This window comes from Pyxicephalus adspersus, unplaced genomic scaffold, assembly GCF_032062135.1.
Source record: "Pyxicephalus adspersus unplaced genomic scaffold, UCB_Pads_2.0 Sca4359, whole genome shotgun sequence".
NCBI lineage: Eukaryota > Metazoa > Chordata > Amphibia > Anura > Pyxicephalidae > Pyxicephalus > Pyxicephalus adspersus.
The window spans coordinates 1-2,295 of record NW_027321362.1 but is presented as its reverse complement, the minus strand read 5'-3'; the positions used below and the strand labels follow the sequence as shown (position 1 = coordinate 2,295).

General features: G+C 39.6%; 1 protein-coding gene across 1 annotated transcript; it reads left to right on the top strand.

Annotated features, from left to right (window-relative positions):
- Window positions 1-6: 6 nt before the first annotated feature.
- LOC140321458 (protein Lines homolog 1-like) lies at window positions 7-2,197 on the top strand (the record flags this gene model as incomplete). Its single annotated transcript, XM_072398207.1, has 3 exons — window positions 7-146; window positions 1,738-1,898; window positions 2,108-2,197. Coding segments are annotated over exons 1-3 (384 nt in total), but the record flags the coding sequence as incomplete, so codon positions are not given.
- Window positions 2,198-2,295: the final 98 nt, after the last annotated feature.

Genomic DNA, 2,295 nt, shown 5'->3' with positions numbered 1-2,295 from the left:
TTTGTAGGAGGAGATGGAAGGTATGATCCCAGACCTGAGGGAGCTGCACAAGAAGTTGCTACAAGCTGCCCCTTTACATGAAGACCTTCATAGTTGTATAGCACTGTTAGCACCATGCCTCCCGGGTGAGCCATCCAAAAGCTCAGGTAATTACTAGTTAAAGGGATGTAATGATAAGTAAGTATATAATATAGAAGTATACTGATCAGCCAAAACATTAAAACCACCTGTAACATATTGTTTAGATCCCGCTTGTATTGTCACAAAGATATCAGACCTCTCAATGCATGGACTTTACACGACATCTTTAGTATTTAGCCGATCTGTGACATCCTACTGCCTCTGCCAGCTAGCTTTCTCTCATAGTGCACCTTAATGCCATCTCTTCCCAAGGCAAACTATGCATCCCTACCCAGCCATCTACATAAAATAAAATGATTTATCAAACCAGATCACCTTCTTCCATTATTCCGCGATTCAGTTCTTACATTCACAATCCCATTGTAGGCACTTTTGATGTTGGGCAAGGGTCAGCAGATTGGCCTTCAGCTTATTAGCCCCATACGTGTTGCAAACTGTGATGCTCAGTGTGTTCTGACATGTCTTCCTCATGACCAGCATCACACTTTTCATCAATTGATATGGCAGCCAGAATGCACGATTTACCATAAACAATCAGATTCAAATTGTAGAGTAACACAAATGGATAAACGGGGAGGATGTGGCAGCCAGAATGCATGACATACCTGTTGAAGGAGAAATAAATGCAGATTAGGTGCAGGCAGATGAATGGGGGTCAACTCAGCAGTGATGTTAGTGGATGATGATGATGATGTGGTTATTACCTGGAAATAATTCTTGAAGCACTTATAATTTTGACACCTAAAATTTAGGCTTGTGACCAGGGTCTCATATGACCTTGCCTGATGTTTAAATAGAAGTGCTTTGTGCCCTGAATATGGCTGGACATAATAATAATGATAATTTATGAAGGTCTGTTGTAGGATCAGACCGGACAGGATTACCTCTCCTTCCACAAGTTTTGGGAATCCAATACCCTTTTTTTAGTTCTCTGGTTGTTTCTTCTTAGACCACATTTGGTAAGTACCAACCACTGCATATTGGGAACACCCCTGCTGTTTTGGAGATGACCCAGTCATCGATCCATCACAATCTATTCCTCGTCCAAGTCTTTCAGATTCTGAAAGTGGAACCAAACCTCTCATTACTCACAGGACACTGTCATCTTGTTTCTTCACCTCCTGCTTGCAAACTTCGGCCATCATGATTGGTATTCATGGCACGTGGAAGCCAGGAATGCCGGGTATCCTTGCAACCAAAGATGACGCTGCACATGAGCAGCTCAGCTTCTATGCCAGAAACTTGGTATGATCAGGCAGGTAGGAAAAATCATTGCAGATAGGACACTGCCAGTCCCTTTCTGCAATAATGACCTGACTGATTGTGTATTCTTAAAAGTGGAAATTTAGTTTGGTTTTAAGCATGCTGTTTTTTCCTTCTTTCAACAGCACATCACCTTTAAGAATTGACTTTTCACATGCTACCTAATATTCCATGCTTTGATAGGTACAATTTTACAAAGATAACTAATTTTCTTCCCTTCACATGTTGGTGGTTTCAGTGTTTTGTCTGTGTGTACAGTACATTTTCTATCGGTGTACAATAAAAATAAAAGCATATATACATTTTTTAGTTTATTTTCTTGTTTCCTTTAAGTCACAGCATCTTGGGTCCCCCGGGATGTGACCCTACTGAAGCTGTCACTTATCCAGATTTTGGTCATCAAGGCAGACAATCTGTGCATTGAACCTCACGTCAGATGTCAGTATTCCCATGTCCTGGAGCTGCTGCAACAAGCTGGCATAGAAGCAACAATAGTAAGATATAACCTTTAATCTCGCTTTAAAACTATAAAACATAGCACGGTGTACCTTTGACAGAATAATGTTGATAACAAGCATGCTGAAAATCTTGTATTTTGGTTCTTTGATTCGTTTTTAGCCAGATTTAAATACCGGTATTGTGCTTTTGCAGTGTTTGTGTTTGACAATATTTCTTTTTTTTTCTTTTTCTTTTTTTTTTACAGATACGACTGTTAAATACTTCTGATAAAGTGCTGTCACACATTGCTTCCAAGTGCCTCTCCTATTTGGTGCTATATCAACTAAAATATCAGGTATCCGCTTTGATTTCTGACAGGTTCTCTTTTCTGTATAGTGATGTTTTGCATTTTTTTTCTGTCTGTATTTGATATTTATACCAGATATCTCACTT